The 23,426-nt window shown below is 39.7% G+C and overlaps 1 protein-coding gene across 1 annotated transcript in view; it reads right to left on the bottom strand.

Moving 5' to 3' along the window:
* Positions 1 to 18,069: 18,069 nt before the first annotated feature.
* NETO1 (neuropilin (NRP) and tolloid (TLL)-like 1) overlaps positions 18,070 to 23,426 on the bottom strand; it is a 58,680-nt gene continuing 53,323 nt past the window's right edge. Inside the window, exons 5-6 of the mRNA XM_006892748.1 lie at positions 19,158 to 19,716; positions 18,070 to 18,153 (exon numbers count right to left, since the gene is read on the bottom strand). Coding sequence (XP_006892810.1) covers positions 18,093 to 18,153; positions 19,158 to 19,716 — 620 coding nt within the window. The 3' untranslated portion in view covers positions 18,070 to 18,092. The remainder of the gene's footprint in view (positions 18,154 to 19,157; positions 19,717 to 23,426) is intronic.

Genomic DNA, 23,426 nt, shown 5'->3' on the forward strand with positions numbered 1-23,426 from the left:
TTACCAGGACAAAAAAAGCGTGGCTTAGAAACTCGAGGGAGCTTCGACGGCAGAGTCCGCAGGCGGCTGTGCTGCTGACACAGGCTGAGCCTCCCGGCTGGCTCTAGCCCTCCGGCAGCTGTGCAAGAGAAAGGCGGGACATCTCCTCTCCTGCAGATTGCATCCTTGGAAATGCAGCGGAGGGTCAGCGAGGAGTTGGTTCCACCTCGAGAGCTTGGAGTGTGTGAGCTTAAATTGTGCATTTACTCAAGTTTCACTCATTTTAAAAACAATGAAAGAAGATTCTCTAGACAGGGTCACATTTCCAAAAAAACCATAATATAAGTATCACTTATTGACTCTTCCATTGCTGTCGAGTCTGAAGTGACCCTTAGCTGACTAAAAAACCTTAGTAGGTTTTAGGGGACACTGTCCATCTTTATTCTGTGGAACTGCTGTCAGATTTAAACGACCAGAGAAGGACCATGTTAGGGTCAGCAGCCCAACACCCTTCCAGACTGTACGTCAATCCAACACGGATCCAGTTAAGTCCTTGATCGGAATATTGACTCAGTTTCTGTTTTCTGATGTTGAAGTCCTTTCGCACATGAGTTTGCAGCCCACTCACCTCAAAATCAATTCTGGTCATTATTCTTTATTCCGAAATAAATGCTTGACCAGGAAAAAAAATTAGGGCTTATACATTCATCTATTATTCTACATTTCAATCCACATTTTTATGATTTCTCAGATCCTTTCTACCCTTCTCCCCATCATCAACTGCATAGAATTAAATATAGTATTTTTTAAAATTTTTATTCCACATGTGTGTCATCCTATGCCCTTTCTCTTCCTTTTGGGGAGGAATCACAGCACCTGCACCAGTGACTCCAAATTTAGATCAGGGCACAGGGCACATTTTCATTCTGTGTCAGAATTTCTACAGTCTTATGAGGATAAGGGACTGATGTTGTTGTTAAGTGCCGTCGAGTCGCAGGCGACTCATAGCGACCCTATGAAGGAGAGTCCTCGACACTTGCATGACTTTCATCCTCTCTCCAGGTTCATAGGGTTTCAGGAGGCAAGCTATTACAGAAGTGGATGCCACTCCTGCTTCCAAGCTTGTTTTAATCGGGGAGCTCCACCCCAAAGGGACTGATACAAGAATTAAAGTTCCCACAAATGTGGGAGGAGCTGAGGGAGGAGAGTTCTGGAAGGCAGTGACTAGAAGATGAGAGAGACAGGACGAGGGGGCTTTGACAGAAGCAGCAGGAAGAGCAAGGGACTTCCAGGAGATCTGTCTGGTCACTGCCATGGTACCATGTCTGTCTCTGGGTGCCTGAGCGCCAGGCGCTGCTATCAAGTAGCCCAGCCCAGACGTTGAATGGACTGAGAGTGTTCCTGTGAAAGAAGCAAAGAGCATCAGAGCAGGCTCTCAGGGCTTTGTTGGCCTTGCAAGGCTGCTGTTGCAGACGCACCATACCCAAAATGCTCTGTCAGACAGCTTTTTAGGATTTGACAAGAAGAATGATCTGTCAACTTAGAAACGATTATACTTAGAAATGTAAGTGCCTCTTACAAGGAAAAAGAAAACCAGCGTAACGATTCAATTATGCTTGGGGAACCAGGAGAAGAATATAAATCTCTAACTCTTTTTTCCTGTAAGTCCATCATGAATAGGTGAAAGATTGTGATAAAAAAAAACCCCTAATTGTAAAAAGAATATGCGGAAGATATTTTGAAGCTACTCTAAGCCTGGTTATGCACCACACACAATTTTTGCTGTCAGTTCTTATTTCTCCTGAATATTTTCCCCTCCCTCACATCTTCCTCTGCAAACTCATTCAAACTCTGATTACCATGTGAATTCCACAGGGTCATTTCGCTCATGTTGGCCACATGTCCACGCACTTGTTCACCTGTGTGACTGTGCTAGCACCCAGCAGTTTGCCCAATAATGATCCTTTTAATTTTGGGAAAAGTTTTTCATTCATTCAGGTGTTTACTATACATGCAGAATACTTCAGGAATGATGCTAGAATCTGTCGATGGAAAAGGATTTCCACTAGTCCTCAAAGAGTTGGCACTAATAAGAAGGATAGATATCAAAGGTAATGAAGGAAAGAAAGAATGATTGAATCAACAAATACAATTTATTTGAAGTAGATGCCTGCTTACAAAGGACACCTTAAACATTTTTATTTTTTTTTCCTTTCTGCTTTGGTCTAATGAGTGAGAAGTTGCTATTCCAACCGAAAGACAATTGGTTTCAATCTACCAGCTATATCATGGGCAAGCTCTGTCAGTCTGATTGACAGCCTCTGAAAAACCACTGGAGTTTCAGATACAGGTTTGTCTCAGCATGATGGTACAACACCAAGCCATTAAGTGATTAATGACATCTAAAAAGATTTCACTTAGTGCTGGGGGTGGGGAAAAAAGTTAATTCCACCTTTTAAAAATATTTAGAAGGTATACAACATAAAAAAACCCCCAGAAATACAAGTAGATTAATTATCAACATCACAAGAGAGAACATATTTAAGTTGCCAAGGATTTTTCATTTTAGTTGCATCCACAACTAATACCCATGGAAGCAGCAGTCAAGCAATGGAGTAACTGGGAAAACTTGCTGCAAAATTCCTCTTTAAAATGTGTGGGAGCAAAGAGGTCACTCGGAGGACAAAAGTAAGGCTGGCACAATCCACAGTGTGTTCAAGTGTCTCATACATGGAAAAGCTGGACAATGAGTAAGTTTCAACAAGTGATTCCTCTGAATTATGGGTTGGTGAATAATACTCAGTGCACTACAGACAGCGAGAGAAGGAACAGTGTGTAAGTACAGCCAGAAGCATCCATAGAAGGGAGGACAATAAGCCTTCTTCTCATGTATTCTGAACATATTGTCTGTCTGTCTGTAGTGTAGAAATCATATGCTCGTCCCATTCAGTCTCACCAATCTACAAGGAGATCGTCTAGTCTCGCCAATAAATTGAGCAGCTCTAGCAGTAGATTAGATCTTCCCCCACCAGCAAAGAAGAGAAGAAGCAGTAAGTAAATGCAAGGTGCTCTTCAGAACCAGACATTCTTGCTCCAGTCACACCTACAGAAGCAGCCCCCAGAGCCAAAACCGAGGACCAGATCGATCTGACAGGAGATGGAGCTGGCTGCTATCCTCCTCCACGGACAGAACCAGAGCTAAGCCAAGAGCTTTTGTCCAAGTTTGCTGGACAATTAGGGATGGAGGTAAAGAGAGCCAATATTGGCAGGACTGAGAACTTTGCAACACTGGTTTAAAGCCGTAAGAGATGCCAGTGTGTACATTTCAGAAGCTGTCCTGACTGTAGTTTATTATGAATACAGATGATAAGCTTTTAACTTACCTAACATGGTTCTGTGTGGTCTGTGAGCTATCACATTGGATTTCGGATCCAGTAAAGCAGTTAAGATTGGTGTTGCTACAAGTAAAAAAGACGTATTGGGGCATGGGGACATGTCTAACTTCATAGGAACTGATTTTGTTGTTGATTCTGTTAACGGGAATAGTTGCCTTTTGTTAAGTTTATAAGTGTCAGATAGAGACATTCCCATGTCATCCTCACTCTTTTTACAGGTGTCAAATATGGATTTAAATACACTTAAACTCCTGACGTCTTTATTTTCCCACACCCCGTTTATCATGATGTTGCATATTGTTCAATTATGAAGATGTTTATTTTCTTGATGTTGAGGCGTAATCTGGACTCAACAGTCCTGCATGCTCAGTATTTCAACTCCTCTTTGTTCTCAGTCAGCGAAGTGGTGTCATCTTCCTATTGCCACTGTTGTTAGGTGCCATTCAGCTGACTGTGACTTAGAGCAACCCTGTGAATAATCGATAGGAACCCTGCCCTATTTCGTGTCATCATCCTCCTCTCTATTACGTGCAAGACTCTACTGTAGCCACTGTGTCAATCTCTCTCCTAGAGGACTTTCCTCTTTTTCGCTGACCCTCAATCTTTCCCATAATAACATCTTTTTCTAATGTATGTGAGACACAAAAACCAAAGATTTCAGTTTAAAGACTAAGGTCAACTTGATATAATGAATGGTATTTTCAATTGCTTTGAATGTATCTGAAAGTCAGGCATCTACCTATGACAGGTTGTTAATGAGTTCTGCTGCCTCTTCAGGCTCCATCTCATACACATCTAATTCAGATGCCTTGGTCTTATCAATATAATCTAAGTTCTCAAGTTATTTGCTCAGCAAACACATTAAATAAATATGGTGAAAGGATATAAATTTGACACATATTTTTTTTTATCTTAAGCCATGTAATACTGTTTTAATTTGCTCATTTCTCTATCTATGCTTTCATCTCTTACATTAGGAAAATAAACAAGATTTATCCACATTTCTCCAATTACTTTTTTATCCTTTTTGTAAATATTTAATTGGATCTGTAGGTAAACAACCATTAATATACATTATTAGTTTTTTGAAAAAATATAAAATTGGTTACATATGCAAAATATTTATGTAAAAATTGTGTAGTCTAACCTTCAAATTTTCAGAGGGTTGAAGATTTTTCTGGGATGGTCTAACAAACATACATGTAAAGCCAATCGTCAAAAGGCAATAGGGAGAAATAAAGATGTCTTCACATTAAAATCTGTTTCCCTTACCCAGCTTCCCTATGGTCCAATTCTAGCACTGACATGCTGATGCAGACATCAGCTGAAGCAATCTGCTACATGTGAGCGCTCCGGAACACAGCTTATTCATCTTGTTATTTACCCAAGTGTATCAAAAGGACCCAGAATAGCAATCAAAAGAAGGCACACATAATTATCTGAGTGGTAAAAATGTAGTGAAGAGTGCGTCAAAGAAAATGTCATCAATACATTCATTGGGGCACCGTCTACACCTACCCTTTCACACATACTTCCAACAACAGGTCGAATTATTTATACACAGAAGTACACTTAGGCTTGTTACATTTAGACAGAAGTGTGAAAGAATCAACTTTTTTAAAATGAAAGAATAATTGATACACACATTCAAATTGAAGCAAAATGAACAGGTGACTTTTATTTAAAGGATGAGTAAAACATGAGGTTGTTAGGTGCTGTTGAGTCCAGCAGAATTCATAGCGACCCTATGAACAACAGATCTGAACCCTGTCCTATTCTGTCCCATTCTCATCATCTCTGACACACTTATGTAAATTGCTGCTGACACTATCAACCCACCTGGCTGAAGGTCTTCCTCTCCTTTGTCATTTGTTGTCATTATGTGCTGCCAAGTTTGTACAACACCTCTGAACCCTGCTATATCTTGAGCTAATTTTATTGTCTCCAATACACGTACCCTCATTACCCCAGTCACTGAGTCAATCAATTCTCATCCAGGGTCTTCCTCTCTTGCACTGTCCCTCCACATTTCCAAGGATAATGTTCTTCTCCAAGGATTTGTTCTTCCTGGTAACATGTGCAAAGTATGTTAGGTGGAACCTCCAAATCCTTATCTCCAAGGACCACCCTGGTTTTATCCTCCCCAGGATGGACCTGTTTGTTCTCTTAGCAGTCCATGGTATGTTCAATACTCTTCTCTAACACAACTCTAAGGCATCTATTCTTCTGTCATCTTTAGCTATTGTCCAGATGTCTCATGCATAGTAAGTGAGATGACGATGGCTTGGATCAGGTACACTTTATTCTCTACATTGAAACTGCTCTTCAATACTCTTGAGAGGTCTCTCACAGCAGATTTTCCGGATGCAATCTGTCTTTTTATTTCCAGTCTGGTGATACCAAGTGTGTTGATTATTTTTCTAGTTAAGGAAGAAATGGAACACACCCTTTGCCACAGGTGAAATCAAAGTGAGGGAAGAGGAAGGAGAAAGAACAAAAGATAGACTGATACCTTGAGTATCATTACAAATCAAACCCATTTTGTCAACTTGATTCCAACAAGGGCACTTTTCTTTGGGTACCCAGGGCTGTAAATCTTCATAAGAGACTGCCCATCTGACTCCTTGGATAGGAGCACAGTACAAACTACTCTATGCCACCAGTGCCCCATTGAATGTTACTGCTGTAATCCACATGTGTGTGGCAACAGGATTAGAGGTGGACTCACCAACAATCTGCGTCACGCAGATGACACAACCCTGCTTGCTGAAACTGAGGAGGACCTAAAACACTTGCTGCAGAAGGTCAAGGACTCCAGCCTTCAATATGGATTGAAGCTCAACATCAAGAAAACAAAGATTCTTTCCACTGGCTGATAGGCAGCATCATGATAGATGGTGAAGAGATTAAGATTCATCTTTAGTTTGCTTGGCTCCACAATCAACACTCTTGGTACCAGCATCCATGGACTACTAGGAAAAAAACAAGTTCATCCTAGAGAGGGTGAGACCCTGCTGCTCCTTGGAGGCAAGGATTCTGAAGCTTCATCTGACATACTTTGGACATGTTGCAAGGCGAGACCAGTTCTTGGAGAGGGACATCATGCCTGGGAGGGTGGAGGGACAACACAAGAGGAGACCCTCCAGGAAATGGACTGAATCAGTGACTGGGATAATGGGGGAGGGTGTGTCAGAGACAGTGCGGTTGGCACAGGATAGAGCAGGGTTTAGGGCTGTTGTACATAGGGTCGCTACGAGTCGTGGGCAACCCGATGGCACCTAACAACAACAACAATCCACGCATGACTAGTTATGAGGTAATTCAATGGAACCTATAATCTAGTTGAAAATGTATGCAAATACAATTATTTTCTTCTTTACAAAATGATTTTTGAGTCATAGAACAGAATGTATGTTTAGTTTTTATTCAACTTCAACTAGTCAAGAAATATTGTCTGTTTTCCCACCTCCACTTCGTGGTGGTGACGCTGCACGTTCCTTTGACAAGCCCAAGTGGGTGACACTACTTTTAGCACGATGTGCTATTTTTATTACTCTGGTAAAAAAAAAAAAATTAAAGCAGTTTCAAATTCTCCAAGATAAATCTTGTCTTGATGACTGAAATTCTAAAATATGACATCAAAGCTCAATTAGATCTTAATTGATCAACTAGAAACATCTGAGCATTCCTCCTTCTAATCTTCATTATTAAGGGGTTTGTTATTAATTATAAATAATAGATTGAAAAGAATGAAGAATTCTGTCTTGGAGAAAGTGGAGCCAGATAAAGCTTTGCCTCACATTCCTCTAGGAGGGGCTAGTCCTTGGAGAGGGACACGATGCTCAGAAAGGCAGAAGGTTGGTGAAGGAGAAGATGACCTCTGTCCAAGTGGATTGACACGGTGACTGTCACCATGGGCTCTAGGGTATCAGGAAGTGTGAGGATGGCACAGGACAGGATGGGGTTTAGATCTGTCGTTTATAGTGTCACTATGCATCATACCTGCCTTGACGGCATCTAACAACAACAAGAGGAGACTGGAAGTAGAGTAGAAAGTACTGAGGTTCCAGGTTAAAGAAATCTACTTTTAGAAATGATTTTTAAACTATTACTTATGTATTTGTGAGACAGAAGTGAAATGGAAATATTTAGTGCCAGATTTTCAGTGTGAAGGTGACTGCCACCTCTACAGGTGCACTGCCAATCATCCTGAGTGAAAGAGCAAAAGAGGTGACGGAATATAGTCAGTTACATTTTCCCCTTTTGTTCCCGGGGGAAATTGAGTTTGCACAGCACTTTTAGATTCTGCTGTATCCGTGATACAATGAACAGGGCGTGTGCTTCTGCCTGTAAGACTGTCAGGCTGTCCTCTCAGATGGTTCTGTTATAATGGTGACTTTATCAATGGTTTGAGCAGCGTATTAAGAAAACATCTGGTAACACTGTAAATAGAAATAATTAGTATAGCTCCATAGCAGTTCAGAATTTAGGAATCCATTCTGGCTGATGGAAAAACTCCCATTGCAGAGGAAATGTAACCCTGCAGTAATTACATAGAGTAGTTACACAGGGCAGCAAGACACTTTTAGGTGGTAACGTTATAAATAAGACTCCCATATAATATACTTTTTTAAAACTGTTAAACATTCTTTATTTGATATACACAAACCACACTGAAATGCTTTTAGTTACTACTCGGCAACATTTTTGATACAGGGAGTTTGAATTTGATTAACATAATTAAAAGCAAAATGATAAAGTCTTTGCTACTTTTTCTCCAGCCCTTGCATTTAAACAAACTGATAAAAAATGAAGCAGGTGAGTTGTGTTCTGTTCCATAAGACAATTAAGAGACATATCAGTATTTAAATTAGGCTCATATAATCAGTTACAGCAGCCTAAATATAAAAGTCACCTCCTGTAGACTGTGAGACGGCTTCCATCATCTCTGTTAAAATCTGGGTATGACTAATCCATCAAGCCTCAAGTCCAGTCATCTCTTTGGGAGGGAAAGTAGAGACTAACACTTAGTGAGTGGAAATGACTACCAAATTTTTAAAAGTTTGATCATAATCATTGAAACAGAGTAATCTTACTAAATTCAGAATTGTCTAACAAAAATATTCTATGACCCATTCATGATCTAAACTCTGGTATGAGGTCAATTTAAATATGGTATGTGAAAAAATGTCACCAGACATTTGCATTTTGTAATAAATAGGGCAGTGGCCAGCTATGGCACTCATCGGTAGCTTTCTTAAGCTACCAACTCTGACCTTTCTGTCGTCTTCTTAATGCCAGCAAAGAACATTTTTGTTCCAGGGATGTATTTCTTGGGATTCTGCAGACACTCCATCAGTGGACTCTCTCTCCAGGAGATGTCTTTGTTCTTATTGGCATCTGCGTCGAAGAAGCCAGGGCCTTGACCAGTCTTCTGATCAAATAAACCACACAGATTCGGCCCAGTCTTGTGCTTGTCGCCCTTTTCCGAAGTGTGGCACTTGGTACACTTCTGCACAAAAATGTTCTTGCCCTTCTCAGCATGACCAGTTGAATTCACTCTGTGGTCCTGTACAAGTTCAAGTTAAACACTAAGGAGCTGATGTCCTCTCTATACGACACCTTTTGTGAATTACTGCCTTTACATTTAGACTCTATCAATTACTGATATTATCCATTAGAATTTTGCAAACTGATAGCTAAATATCAAACTATTAATTTTTTTAAAAAAATCTTATTTTACTGTCAAAATTTTGTCTTTAATAAAAAATAAACAATATTGTCATCATTCAATGCTGCATCTACCTCTTGTCTAGCATCAAACTATCACTTTTAAAGAGGTGTGAGAGTTTTCTTCTATTCCTTAACACCATATAAAGAAAATTTAAAAAATTTAGTATCTATTTAAAACATTTATAAAGGTAGAATTTAATTTACTGTGCTTAAGCATAACTTTGTGAAAAATAAAGCTGTATTTGCTTTGAGAATAAAAAAGATGTTACATATATACAAACATTGCCAAACTTTTTAAAAGTAGAGAACAAAAATTCAGAAGGTTAGCATTTCAAAGAAGTGCATACCATGATTTTTATTTTAAAACAAAGTCAAGAACTCGATTTTTTTAGAATAATTCCTTCTCTATGTCTTTGACATTAACAATTATTAATTTCCCATTTTGTTAACAATTAGTTAAAAATAGATCCATAAATAATACAGGAAATATGTGCGGTCAAGTTGACTGACTCACAGAGACTCTGAACAACAATCAAAACCGTACCGGATCCTGTGCCATGCTGTCTCCATCATGTTCAAGCTCATTGCTGCTCTCTGTGTCGGTCCATGTCACTGACAGTCTTCCTACTTGGCTGGCCCTCTCACTTTTCTAGGTTTGATGTCTCTTCCGAGGACCTGCCCCTCCTGACACCATGACCAAAGTAACAGCTTAGGGATCTTATCCCTGCAGTTCTGCTTTGTCCTACCTGGTCCTACGGGTAAGAGCAGACTTGACAGCAGTGTGGTTTTTGCTTGTTTGCTTTTTTTTAATGGCCACATGACTTGAATACGTAGGGATCCATTTCCGTAAGCACCCACTTGTGTGCCAACTTGTGAATAGATAGAAAAACGGTCTGAGATTTCAAAATAGGATAGGCTTTCATGTGTTGCTGTTTTTGCATACGATGGCTGATTAGGACTTTGGGGTTTCATTTGGAGCTGCGACGGCTGGTACTATTAAATAAGATGATACAGTAGAATATGGGAGAGCCCGTCATCCACATGGAACCAGAATCAGCAGGTTCTGGAGGGTGTCCACTTCACCGTAAGCTTCAGAGTAGGGTGATGTCATTCTCACATCACATCTCACATCAAACAAATCACGTTTGCTCCAAGAAGGTGAGAAAATGAAGTTTGCACATGTTTTTGGAAAAATATAGTTTATTTTCATAATGGGCTGTAATACATAAAAGTATCTCCTAATGCATTGTTATTTGATCCTCACAAACCGTAAAGAGAGGGAGGGGCTCCAGTCAATGTTTTTATGGAGGCAGAAACCAAGTCTGAGGAAGAATTCACTTCTCTCAGTGAGGGACACTCTGCTGAATTGTGCATGGGCTGTGTCCTTCTCTCTGGTTAAGTGGGCTGGCTGGCTCGGAGGTGAGTCAACCCGAGTTCAAAACTAGACCCATTCCTTCCTCCTGCTCATCTCAGAAAGGTAAATGAAGCATCCTCCAGCTTTCTCATTTGTAAAATGGAGTACTGACAACAATACCAAATATAATAACTGGTCCTAGTATTGCCAAGAAGATTAAGGAAATGCTCACCAGTAAACTAATCCAAATGATGTGTGCTAGCTGGTCTCCCACTACTGAAACTATACACCAGAGTAGAAAATATGGAAATGACACATGTTGTTGTGCATCTCTGATAATCCATCAGTAATTAAAAAAACAGCAACAAACAACACAACTTTGTTTCTGTACTGTTTTGGTTTCCTTCTTTCTATGCTAGTCCCATTTACGTGTTTCCACTCTTAAGCCACACTTGGATTAGACACTAAAACACATGCTTTTGGGAACTTGCTTTGGCTAACAGTCAATATTCTCAGATATCATGATCTAAATCCCAACTTAATATTTCAGATGTTTCTGATTATTCTACCACCCTTATTCCCCAAAGAGAAGTTACTTTTCAAGCCTATGCTCCATCTAGTTCCTCTGAAAGGAATGTACCCTTCCACCTTTACTGGGAAATGGTCAGACCTGTCTTATTTACAAGAGCAATTCACTAGGGAGCTCTGGTGGCCTAGTGGCAAGAAGCTGTACTGCAATCCCAGAGCTATGCGGTTCGAATCCACCAGATACTCTGCTGGAGAAGGAGGGGCAATCTCCTCTTATACCAGTCAGATCTGATTTGATGGTACACACACACACACACACACCCCAAAATAATAAAAAATAATAATAAGAGTAATTCACCATGAAACCATCCTACAATCCTTAGGGAAGAATTGCCCAGCTTCACACTACTACCTTCTCTATGATGAAACATATGTTCTGCACGGTACTCTCTTTTTGACCAACTGTGTTTTATCATCTCTACTAGATACTAGACTGTGAAAGAGTTAGGACTGGTCATCAGGTTTTCAAGACAGTCAGTAGTAAACAACCTCCAAGTTCCTTTTCCTGATTTAGCTCCGTGAAACACTTCCCTTCTCAAGTCTCTTGGACTGTTTCCCCCTGGACTTGTTTTTTCTGTGCTCATCCCTCAAGAAGGAGGCCTGAGAATCAAATGCACTGAATCAGAAAGAGGGGGCTACACTGGCAGTGAACCCAGCTGAAGAGAAAATGAATGAAGAGCAAAAAAGTCATAATGTGTTACACACCATCATTTTATGTTAAGTGGCTTACATATTGTGTTTCCTGTTAACTTTCAGTGGTAAAGAGTTGCACTGCCAACCCAAAGGCTCGTGGTTTGAACCCGCCTGCTGCTCTGAGATAGAAAGATGGACCATCAACACCCACGTGAACTACAGTCTCTGAGGATCTACTGGAAGGTCAACTATGAGCCAGTCTAGCTCAATGGTAATGTGCTGAGTTTGAGCTGATAAAGAGAAAGGCATACAAATAATTTTCATATAACCAATCACTGAACAACGGCATGTTTTGGAGGCTGGAGAACAAACGGGGCATGCTGCCTACATGACTGCCCTTCACATGGTTACGAAGCAATAGCTGGACTAGAGCGTAACAGCAGGACAGGGATAAGGACCTTACAGAAAACCTGGTCAGTTAGGACAGTACCTGGGACAGGCAGAGTTTGTAAATCCTACTGCTGGGGGTTGGGGAGCAAGGCTATTAAAAGTGCATTTGCCTCTTTAACTGTATTGAGACTATGAGCAAAAATAACAAGATGCTTGATGTGCTAGAGGTCTTGAGGACGGCACAGGATAGGGTAGGTTTCAGGTCAACTGTTGACAGCATTGCTGTGAGCTGTGTTTGACTTGATGGCACGTAACTCCAGCATACACATGCTCAGTACGTAGGTGAGTTACTCTGCTAATGAGACAGCACCTCTCCGGAGGTTCAAAGGAACCAGAGGCTCTTTGGGGGGGGGGGAAACATGGATCGTCTCTTCCTACATGATTTACAGCCTCAGAAACCAAGTAGAGTCAGTTATGATGAGTCACTTCTGACTCCATGACAATAATGAGTGTGTCCACCACTCACTGCCCATACTCACTATAAAATTAGTCCTACTTATGTGGATACCGTTATTCACTTAAAGGACTCTATTGCCATTGTTGTTAAGAATCATGGAGTCAGAATTGACTCACAGCTGGTTTTCTAGCGGGTTCTCAGGGGCAGTAAATCACACATGAGGTGACTGCTCACCCTTTTCCTCCAGAGCAGCTGGTGGATTTGGACTGAGTACCTCCAATACTGCAGCACAGCTTCTTACCACTAGACCACCAAAGCTCTATAGTGAAATTAAAACATATTCACTACTTAGAATCAATCATGATATTCCTATGTTAACAAAACCTTCAAGAATTACTAGAAGAATTGGCTCAAGCCCTATTCTTTCACTTTTCTTTTTAATGGTGGGTGCAGTTATCCCAGGACTGTGAAAGACAGAATGGGCATAGGGAACAGAAGGGGTGCACACATGACTTGGACTCTAACTTGCCTCAGTGAAGCCAGTCAAACCTTGGTTGGGCTCAGTGTTCAAATGAGACACATTTAGGATTCAGAACACTGAAGAGATGTTGTGTGTCTAACTTCCCTCCAGAGCAGAAATCCAGCAGGATGTAGTATTTCCCTCAATGGACAACATACATTTAATAAGAGAAAAGCTATCTATTTCCCCTGTAAAACATCAATAATCCACCATTCCATTAATAACATGAAACCAACTATCATATTTTGTAATTTATTATACTGTGAGGTCAAGGTAAATTCAAGCATGGAATTTTAAAAAATTTATAAAATTAGAAGAAAAGGCACTTCCCTAAGGAGGAAATACAGAATAGTTAGAATGAATTTTTTAAATTATGTTGAAAACTTCACTTCAGTAAACACTGAGAATCAAGCTGATGTGATCTGTTGGAATTATTAAAATATTTTTAATAGGAAAGAAGCAAAAATTTTTTTTAAAAAATTAGCATCTTAGTGATATTTGACAGTCAAATATCACTTTGACAACTCAAATGCACTAATTTGCAATCATGTCTTTAGCTGTGGTATAGGGGTGGAGTATTGAGTTCTAGATAAAAGGCCTGTGTTTTCAATCAGCCACTCTGCAAGAGAAAAACTGTTCTCACTTAAAAGATTTGCAGCCTCAGGAGTTTCGCAATCCACTCTCATAAAGTCTCATGTTGTTTTTGCTGTTTGCCGAGTTGGAATCAACTCATAGCTGACCCTCCAGTGGGTCTTCAGAGGTTGTAATCACACAGGAGGAGACTGTACATCCATCTCCCATGGAGCCGCTGGTGATTCTGACTGCATGCCTTTGAGAAAGCCTCAGAAATTTGGTGTGAAGTCCAATAGAGGGTAACCATGGGTGGGAATCAATTTGATTACATGTAATCAAATCACGACTCGACAGCACATAACAACAACAATCAAATCAAAATCATGGTGATTCAAATGTTGCATCTATCTTACAGTATTAAGCATACATATAAGGGGTCAATCAGATACAAATCCATCTGACTTTTAATTCATCACACCTAGCTCAAATAAGGTTATTTTGTTGATGTGGTCACATTAGGCCATAGGATGCAAATAAATGAGAAAGGTGTAAAATCTTTAATCTGGAGTTTAAAAGGCATTACATGTAAGTATGACATCCTTCAAGGCCTTGAAAAGTGACTTAAAATATAGTCAATATGAAAATAACATTAAGTTACTACTGTGCATTAATATAACAACTAGTTAGACTGATTTATGGAATTAAGGGACCATTTGCATATTAGTGGTATTTGAATTGACTTCCTCAAATCAATGGAAATAACTCTGGACAGTCTTGAAACTTATTTATTCTTCATGTATGTTTGCCTTGTCATTTCAGTGCAACCCAAAGGTTCAGGTGAGGTGGTTGGTGGAGCCAGGGGACGACTCCATTGGAATCTATCAATTTATCGTGTTGGTAGACTTCAAGGCTGGCTTTTAGACAGCCACACTCAGGACCCATTATAAACCTCTTCTAGGTTCCCTCAAGGTTCTTCCCAAGACCCAGAGCTCAGAGTTCTTCACAGGACCATGGGGCATCCTAGCACTTAGTTCTAGCACTGCCACCATCTTCCTTCCTAATTAGTGTCAATGTTGCATGATTTGTTGTCAAATGTTCTTAGTATTATCTGTATTATCAGTAGCATCTGCCATTTATTAGCAACATCCTTGCCACCCATAGAGATGGTGTGAGAGTTGTGTCTTGAATTTTTGTAAGCTACTTCTCTCCACCATTATATTTTCCTTATTTTGGTGTACTTAAAAAATAATAATTTGTGACTAGGTGGAGAAAAGCTCTCCAAAGCAGAGAACCGGCAAGCTCCAGTGGGATCTTAGGCTTATTAGGACATTTTAGTAGGAAAGTCTGCACAGGGAGTTCTGCTGCTACCCCAGGAGCCACACCTTTCTGCATGCTTGAATCACCCCGCAGATGCAAAGGAGAAAGAGGAGTAATCTCCAGTCATGGGATCTAGTCTCAGAAAGCCACCGCGGCGCCTGCTAGGAGTCGCTTCCAATTCAATGGCAATGGGAAGGAGGGAGGCAGAGAAGCAGCAGAGGAAGAGCATTTAACTAGTCAGGAAAGAGGGGAGGCCCTGGCCAGGCTGGGGCAGCATGAGGAGGAACGTGTTGTCTGAGATCCCCTGATCAATGAGGAAAGGGTCTGATGGTAACTTCCAAATAGAGAAAAGGGCATAAAATGCGCTTCCTCATTTCCTAAAATAATGCCTGGCTACTATAGCTTTGAAATAAAGGGAAGATAAGTTAACACGGCAACAAGGAAACCAGGCAGCTCCAAAATACAGGTGAATATTAACAGTAGCAAACTGTACAAGCGGAAAAACAACTTTACGAATTCATTAGTTTGTCAAACTCATGGGATGGTTAAGTGACATATTCAACGTGGAATATTCAGAGTTGATAAAGCTCTTTTTTGCATTTCCATTAACTTGTATGTATGTATACGTATATGTATAGTGTGTGTGTGTGTGTGTGTGTATATATATATATATATATATATATAGAGAGAGAGAGAGAGAGAGAGAGAGAGAGAGAGAGAGAGAGAAATTACATTTCTAACAAGGAGCTGTATGTCAGTAGTTGATAAGTTTGGCTTATAATGTCTGTTTGAGTTACAAGGTTAGAACTGTGGTAGTCTAGACTGCTTGGTTGTTTGAATGAAAAAATTCTTACAAATGGCAGAATTAAGTAGTTTTGAAAATGTTAGTAAGGGTATATACAATGTGTCTGTTTTCTAAAAATGTATTTCTTAACAACACACATTCAGTATGTTTAACAAGTGCCCACTGACTTAAATGCGACTTGATAGAGTGTATACATATAATTCAACAGCAATTAAGTATATTAAAGGATTTACTTTATTTATATGAAACAATCATGATCAATATACTTTCAGTGCCACATGTGTGCCTGTGTAGAATATTGATTCAAAATGAGGTTATTTGGGTCATAAAAAGAGTTTGTGGTTGTAAAGTACTTAAAAAACCCCCACTATTTCAAAATGAAAACAAGTCCCATAAAACTAAGTATTTGAGGACATATACCTCAATGTTGGAGACTATCTGTTCACCCAATAGGTAAAAAGTGCTTTTATGTATGTATTTCTGATAGGTGCTTTTCTTTCTATAGGGAAAAAAAAACCATTTCTTTAACTCAGGTTAGGAAATTATTACACATTTTATATATCTTTATATAAAAAGTTACAAGTAGCAAGCATATGACATAAAGAAATGGGAGAGTCACAGCAGTATCTGAGAATGCATGCTTTTTACAATGTCTAATAAAAAGGATATTTTTCCCAACTCAAATACCCAGTACTGACATGCAGGGAGTTTTCTCAAACTGTCAAGTCACTCATATTGCTAAGTGCTGGATCAAAAACAACAAACAAACAAACATACATTCCCACTGAAGGGCACTGATGACAAAGTACCTGACTTCAAAACTATTTCTGAAACTCAGTTTCTTTCCTTGATATGAAACAAAAGTGAAAAGAATTTTGGGGTCTACCAGAAAGACAGAAAATTTGTCATTGTTTTTCTTATTGCAATCTAGTCATTTTACTCATTACTTTTATCTCCATTTAACCATTATATAACCATAGATGTTCCTTGTCCATAAACCCTGTAGCTGAAGTTTCCATGGTCCATATTTTCAACTTTCTCTGTAGCGTGTTCATAATCACACAGGAACTTACTATTCCCAAGCTGTCTATACAATAAAAACAATGTATTTGAAATGTAAAGTTTATCCCCAGACATATTTTTCTTTCTTTTTTCTTCACATCTCACAAAATACAATGATATAACAATGACATAAAACAACATAGAAACAAAAGTGGAACTGACTGGAAAAATAAAAGTTGGGGTAGTCTTAATCAGGAACTAATTTCTTCTTCAAGTTTCCAGTAAATCTCAAAGCGTATTTAGAAACTAAGGAGCACTTGGTGACCAGCAACCAAATTACAAAATGAACAGATCACTGCGCAGCGGGGATGTCTTGCCGGAGTAACAACAAATGTCTGTGATTCTTACGTTTGGATAAAGGCAGTGGAATGGATTTAGAAATACGTCCACTTTTCATAATTCACTATAGAATGTCCTTTGTCACAGTCCCCATGTTTGTATAAACAGTTCTTCTCTGAAAATAAAACACAGTTAAAACATTTTCTCCCAATGAAAACTGCATACAAATACATCAATTTATCAAGGTAAAGATAGAGCATGGAAATGCATTCACCTAATTCAAGAATAGTTGATAGGCTTGAAGAGCTCTGAAGAAATTAGCTGTCAAGCAAATGTGATTGGAGACAAATTAGTCTTATGAAAGACTATCATGTGCAAAAAGTAAAGCCATTATGCTATCCAAGGATAAAATAGGTGTACACATAGACAGCCGGCATTAGAAATATTTCATGTTATCACGCATTCAAATTTTATCTGATAAAATTTGACATAGCATGCTGCATTTAATTTTGATGAAAGAAGCTACACATCCATGCAAAAATAAGAGCACACACTACAAGCTCTACCAAATACTGAGCGTAAGAGTTACGTCAAATATTGACAAAATACATCCATAAAGTAACTAACAGTATTAAGTCCTGACTTCAGTTATAGTAAAACTGAATAGTCTTTATTTTTGTTTTCTAAAATGTTGGCTTCATCTGATAATTTGTTGAAGAGTTCACTCTTTCTAGTAGGTTTACTTTTAAAAGGTATGCTATTATGAGGTCCTTGATGGTCAGATATCAAAATTCATTTCAAAGACCTGCACACTGAGACTCCTCCCTTACAGAGGAGGTCACTATCGCTCCAGTTGTGAAATGCCACGACACACCACGTATTGGAGCAAAGCAATGGGTACAGAGCACATTCCCTTCAGACTACGGGACAATTGCAACAAGACAAACAAACAGGGAAGACACAGGAGGGAAGGGATCAAGGGCATTTGCTTACCTTGAACGTTGTTTTTAGACCCTAGTTGTGTTGTATTCTGATTCATGTTTGCTTAGAGACCCAATGAGGCAGAACCTGGAATGTTACGGCTAGTTCATTCACCAAAGCAGTATTTGCACAGAAACACATATATGCATACAAATATTTACTTAAAAGCATTCTTGAATTATTAAAAAAACCCAAAACCAAAAAACCTAAAAAAATAGATTTCCTTTTCCCATCAGCATGCAAACTATATGGTCAAGTAAAATTATTTTAGGTTTTGAGATTGCATAAGTGCACTGATAAATTATGGGAAATTAGAAAACAGACTAAATGCTAATAAACATGCAGAACAAAATATAAGTAGGCTGGATATTTGAAATGTAAAATAATGTTACTCATTAATTTAAATATTCTTTCACCAAAACTTTTATCATTTTAGTGCTCATGTGACAACACAAGTAATTATTACTTATGAACTAGAGAAAAGAAATTAAACTTTTCTATTAGTTATAGGTACATTTAAATATTGAATGATTAATATTTAGCATATTATGGCACCAAATGCAAATTTAATTGTAAGATTTTTGTTACATGTATTAGAAAAGTATTTTTATTCTAGTACCAAAAAAATAAAATGTTATATTTTTAAAGATATTATTTTTATATTAATATTATTCAGTAAGATGGGCTAACCATCTTGATAAGGCAACTGTATCCAAATGTCAGGTGATGTCTTAAAACATGGATAAGGTTGAGAGTGGTATCCATGACCTTTTTTAAATCTTTGAAAGTCATGTGATGATAGAAAATTTGTATTGCCAGCTACAATATGCATGTTTTGTAGGAATAAATACAGCATGCCGACAGAAATCAGCATCTTTGGTCTGTGTGTGTGCTTGCTCATGCATGCGTCCACGTCGTGTGCATCTGTCATGTTTAGGAGGAGTAAGGAGAGTTCTGAGAAGGAAAATGCTAAGGCACCGTGGCTAAAAACACTAATAAACTGAAAGGTGAAGACAGACTAGTACAAGACACTGTGGAAGCCCTTCGGTCCTCAGGTTATAGTTGTCATCAAAAAATCTAGGGATACTGACCGCTGGACGGCTTTGTCATGTCTGGACAGCCTGTGACTCGTGGTGGGCACCTCCTCGATCTCATCGATTTCACAGGCGTCTGCAGCGTCTTGGGAGTAGTTGTGTTTCATGACCAGGATGTTCCTCCTGTTCATGGGTGGGAGGAGGGGTTTGACGGGCTGGGCGGGCATTTCCGTCAAGACAGAAGCATCTCTTGTGCTGAGGTTGCCGCGGCTGCCTTTCGTGCTGGACAGCTGGGATCCACAGTGATGGTCATGAATGCATTTGGAAGACGACCTCCGCAGTTTATGGTAGTTCTCAAAGTCGTCCGCGACGTCTGCAAAGTCGGCTGTGGCCCCCGGCCCTCTGAGAGTGCATAGCTCATACTGTGGAGGCTCAAACACCTCCTGGAACACCGTCTGATCCAAGTCCAGCTTCCTCTGGACGTACTTCTTCCGAGGCTGCTTGATCTGCACGATGACAGAGACGATGATGAGGATGATGACGATGCAGGAAGTCACGCCGATCACCGTCCCACTGGTGTTGGTCAGCTGGTCCAGAAGGTTGGCTTTCCGCTTTTCTGCAGTTGGGGAGAGGGGGGACCACAAACGGGACAGAACAGAAAGGAGCCACCGCACGTCAGACCTCATCAGCAAGGGGACTCTTCGGAAGTTTCAAACAATGTGGGTTGAGCATAGATTGTACAGACTTCAAGCCCCATGAATAATCATAATCATAACAGTGAATCTTTACAATTCTAGCCTTGAAAATAGACCTTCAGTTGTCCAACACCTCTACGAGAAAACACACACACACAAACACACACACTCACACACCATTTGGAAGAAGTTTTGTTAGGATTTTAGAATGACATTTGGGGAAGAGCTGCTCATCCTTTGAAATAACAAATTATTTTCTTTTCCTAGGAATAAGAAAATTCCTCAACGTCATTTCTTGAAGTATCTACATATACTTCTGTATCAACAGAACACAGGCAGAAACCACAAGGTCGTCTCAAGAGACACAGAAGATGCATTTTAAAAAATGAATATTCCTTCATGATAAAAATATTTTTTAAAAACTAGGAATAGGAGGGACAGCCTCAATGTGACAAAGGACATCTTTTAAAAAAACCCATAATCGGTGACAGAATGTTTTCTCCCTCTGGTCCTGAACAATCAAGGATGTCCACTTTCATCACTTCCATTGACACTGCACTGAAGGTTCTACTAGGACAAAGTAACATCATGAAACACATTGAAAAAGGTGTAAAGCTATTTCTATTTTCAGATGTGATAACACTGTACAGAGAAAACCTTAAGAAGTCCACTAACTTATTATGGGAAGTCATATATTAGTTGATTATGGTTGTAGGATACACAATCGGCAGCATTTCTCTAGCTTACCAATAAAAATGCAAAAATTAAGAAAACAATTTACAGGAACATCAAAATTATAAATACTTAGGGATCAATTAACAAATGATGTTAAAGCTTCTGCTACCAAGCCTTTGACAGAGATTTAAAAAGACTTAACCACATGGGGAGGCATTTCCTATTCATGGATCAGAAATTTTAATATTAGTAAGGTGCTAATTCCCTACAAATTGATATCCACATTTAATGCAACCCTTTCAAAATTTCAGCTTATTTCTTTGCTAGGATTGACAAATGTAATCTCAAATTCTGCTGGAAATTCAAAGGACCTAGAATCACCAAAATAATTTATGAAAAGGGCAAAATTTAAAGACTTCCATTTCCTTACTTCTTTATTTCCTACTACAAAGTCACCATAGTAAAAAAAAGGGGGGGGGAACTGTCATAAGAATAAATATACAGATAAAGAAATATGGTTGAGAGCTTAAAAATGAACCCCCACAACTATGATCAAGTGACAAGGGTTCCAAGACTATTTAAGAGATAACAAAGAGTCTCTTCCAAAATGATAATAGGACAGGTGTGTATCCTCGTGTGAAAGAGTGAAGCCGGATCCCTCTTTCATACTGTGTACAAAATACGTGAAATTATAAGGACAATTCAAATGTAACCACTATATACTTGGATGAAAATTGCAGCATAATAGTTTCTTAGATGTAACAATGCTTTCAGAAGTAACAACAATAAATAGGTAATTTGATGTGCCGTCTCATCATCTCTGACACACTTGAGTCCGTCCCGTCACTGTGTCAATCCATCTCATTGGGGATCTTTGTTTTGCTGACCCTTCACCTTTCCAAGCATGAGTCCCCTTTCCAAGGAAAAGCCTCTTGGCCACCTGATAACAATCTCTCCTTGCCGTCAGCTTAGAACTAATAGCTGACCGTCCAGCAGGTTTTCAGAAGCTGTAAATCACACCAAAAGAGATTGTCCATCTTTCTCCCTCAAAGCTGCTGGTGGATTTGAACCACCAGAGATGGTGCCTTTGCATTTACAGGGTAGCTCCCTACGGATTATTCCCCCAGAGTTGCCTAGATCAATGTCTAGGAACCAGAATACATAAATACTCTACAGCAAAAAGGCAACCAATTAATAAATATTCAAAGGATCTAAACGGTTATTTCTTTAAAGAAGAGCTAGAAATGGCCAACACGCACATGGGAAGATGGCTGATGCCTTTAGTCACTGTCCAAATACAAGTCAAAACTGCGGAGAGCTGACCTTCACCCCATCCCAGCTATCAGCTGGTGCTGTGTGGATTCTGACATACGTGTCAGGGTAGAACTTCGCTGTGCTGAGTCTTCAGTATCGCCTTGAGGCTGTTACTCCTCTGCCCCACCCTGAGCATTTCTGGGGAGACTCACTCTCCAAACTTTCTACGTGACCCAGGGACACCCTACTTCATCCCACTCAAATAACCACAATAAAAAAAAAGTTCATAATGAGGATTTAAAAGGATGTGAAAGATCTGGAAACCTCATTCTGTTGATGGATATAAAAAATGCTGCATCAGCCTCGGAAACCATTCTGGCAGATAAAACAGGAGAATTTATATAGACAGCTGCCAGATCGCCCTGCAAATTCACTCCTAGCTTTACGTCCACAAGATAAGGAAAGAGATCCACACTAGAATGTGAAAATGACAGATACACAGTAACCCCAAAGTGAAAACAGCCCAAATGCCAGTCAGTTGATGAGGGGGTCAGCACACAGGATTCATGTTGTACCCATCCAATGGACTATTATTACACAGCACAGAGAAGGAATTGCTGATGCATACTCCAAAATGTGAGACCCTGGAAAACATTACACTAGGGGGGAAAAGCAAGTCACACAAAAACCACAACAAATACACCTACTTTATGATGCCCTTTACATGAAAGGTGGGGAACTCTGGTGGCGTAGGGAATTGTATGGCTAACTCAACAGTGGCACCTCTCAGTTGGTTCAGATCCACCAGTGGGTCCCAGAGGACACAGGCAGTCTCCTCCCATATGACTTACTGTCTTGGGAACTTTTTATGCATCAGTTCCTACTTGACAGAATGAGGTTTTTGGTTTAAGTCACAAAAAGGTTCTTAAGAGGCAAATCTAGAGAGATGGAGACCCATGCATTGGCTGCCTGTGATTGGGCTGAAAGTGGTCAGAGAAACGGCTTCTGCCAGTGCAGGGAGCTCGGGCTCCTGGCAGCAAGGAGCTGTGGTGCCGGCCAAAGGCAGGCAGCTTGAACCCACAAGCTGCTCTGTGCAAGAAAGAAGGGCACTCGCTCCCGTTCAACTCACTGCCTCTGAAAACCCAAGGAGCATCAGCTATGGCTTGGCTCTGACTGACGGTGCGTAACAACGGCTTTGAATTTCTTCTTAGGGTGCTGAAATATTGCAAAATTACTGTGCCAGTGATTGTGGGTCCCTGAACATACTAAGAAATACTGAGTTATAGCTTTTAAATGGGCAAATTAGGTAATATATATATGACATCTCAAGAAAATGGTTCTACGTCAAAATGATACACTATTAACCACGAATTTTATGAGTATCAGCATCATTCACTCATTATTCTCAGCCTTTTTTCTTGGTTCTCACGGAGCTGCCCCCACTTTCCTTTTCTGCTCTTCCTGGAACCCCATAACTGGCCTCTTCCTCAGCCTGCAGGTGGCAAGGCATTCAAACAGAATTAAATGAAATGGAATCAGCTAGGGAGCAACAAGTCTAATCATAGGTTATGAGGACATTCTGCTTTCCTTGTATTTTTTTGCAGTAGAAATATGGATTGGTTTCTCCTTTGTATATTATTATTTGATTAAAAAATTAGTAAGAATAGAATGCATGAGGAAACGTTCCCTGTTTGAACTGAAT

The sequence above is a fragment of the Elephantulus edwardii genome, unplaced genomic scaffold (genome assembly GCF_000299155.1).
Source record: "Elephantulus edwardii isolate Elephantulus edwardi_28Jun2011 unplaced genomic scaffold, EleEdw1.0 scaffold00118, whole genome shotgun sequence".
Taxonomy (NCBI): domain Eukaryota; kingdom Metazoa; phylum Chordata; class Mammalia; order Macroscelidea; family Macroscelididae; genus Elephantulus; species Elephantulus edwardii.